Raw genomic sequence first — 450 nt, forward strand, 5'->3', positions numbered from 1 at the left:
CCGAGCTTTCTTCACTGTTGTTTTGACACGTCTCTCTATGGACAACCGGCTGAGCTTCGGGGGTAGACACGTGTGTAAACAGACACGCGTACTGCGTTGTGTTCTCGTGCGGTTCACCCAGTGTCTCTCGGGGGATATGATAGACGATCGCCCCGTGCTATCTACTGTACTACCAGTTTTCTATTGTGGATGGATGATAGAGAGAGTGGAAGAAAGGAGAGAGGGCCCACTTGGACCGGAGTAGTGAGTGAGCTTGCATGGACTTGCAGGTCAAGACGATGAGACACAATACAGTTGTTCTTCTTCCAGAAACAAAGGGAATGAATGACATTTGAGTTTTTTCTTTATACTGTTTACCGTGTATATCAGGACGTGTTCCGCCCTATGAAAAAGAAAATCCTGAGTCTTGGGAGTGTGTCGTACCCCGCGCAGTGCAGAGAGAGAGGGGGG

General features: G+C 49.1%; 1 protein-coding gene across 1 annotated transcript; it reads left to right on the forward strand.

Annotated features, from left to right (window-relative positions):
* The first annotated feature begins 3 nt into the window (after positions 1–3).
* Positions 4–447, forward strand: CSUI_010622 (uncharacterized protein). Its single transcript, XM_068070725.1, has one exon. The coding sequence runs from the start codon at positions 38–40 to the stop codon at positions 242–244; it is 207 nt and encodes a 68-aa protein (XP_067917305.1). The 5' UTR covers positions 4–37; the 3' UTR covers positions 245–447.
* The last annotated feature ends 3 nt before the right edge of the window (positions 448–450 follow it).

Source organism: Cystoisospora suis (assembly GCF_002600585.1).
Source record: "Cystoisospora suis strain Wien I chromosome Unknown contig_7872, whole genome shotgun sequence".
Classification (NCBI taxonomy): Eukaryota; Apicomplexa; class Conoidasida; order Eucoccidiorida; family Sarcocystidae; genus Cystoisospora; species Cystoisospora suis.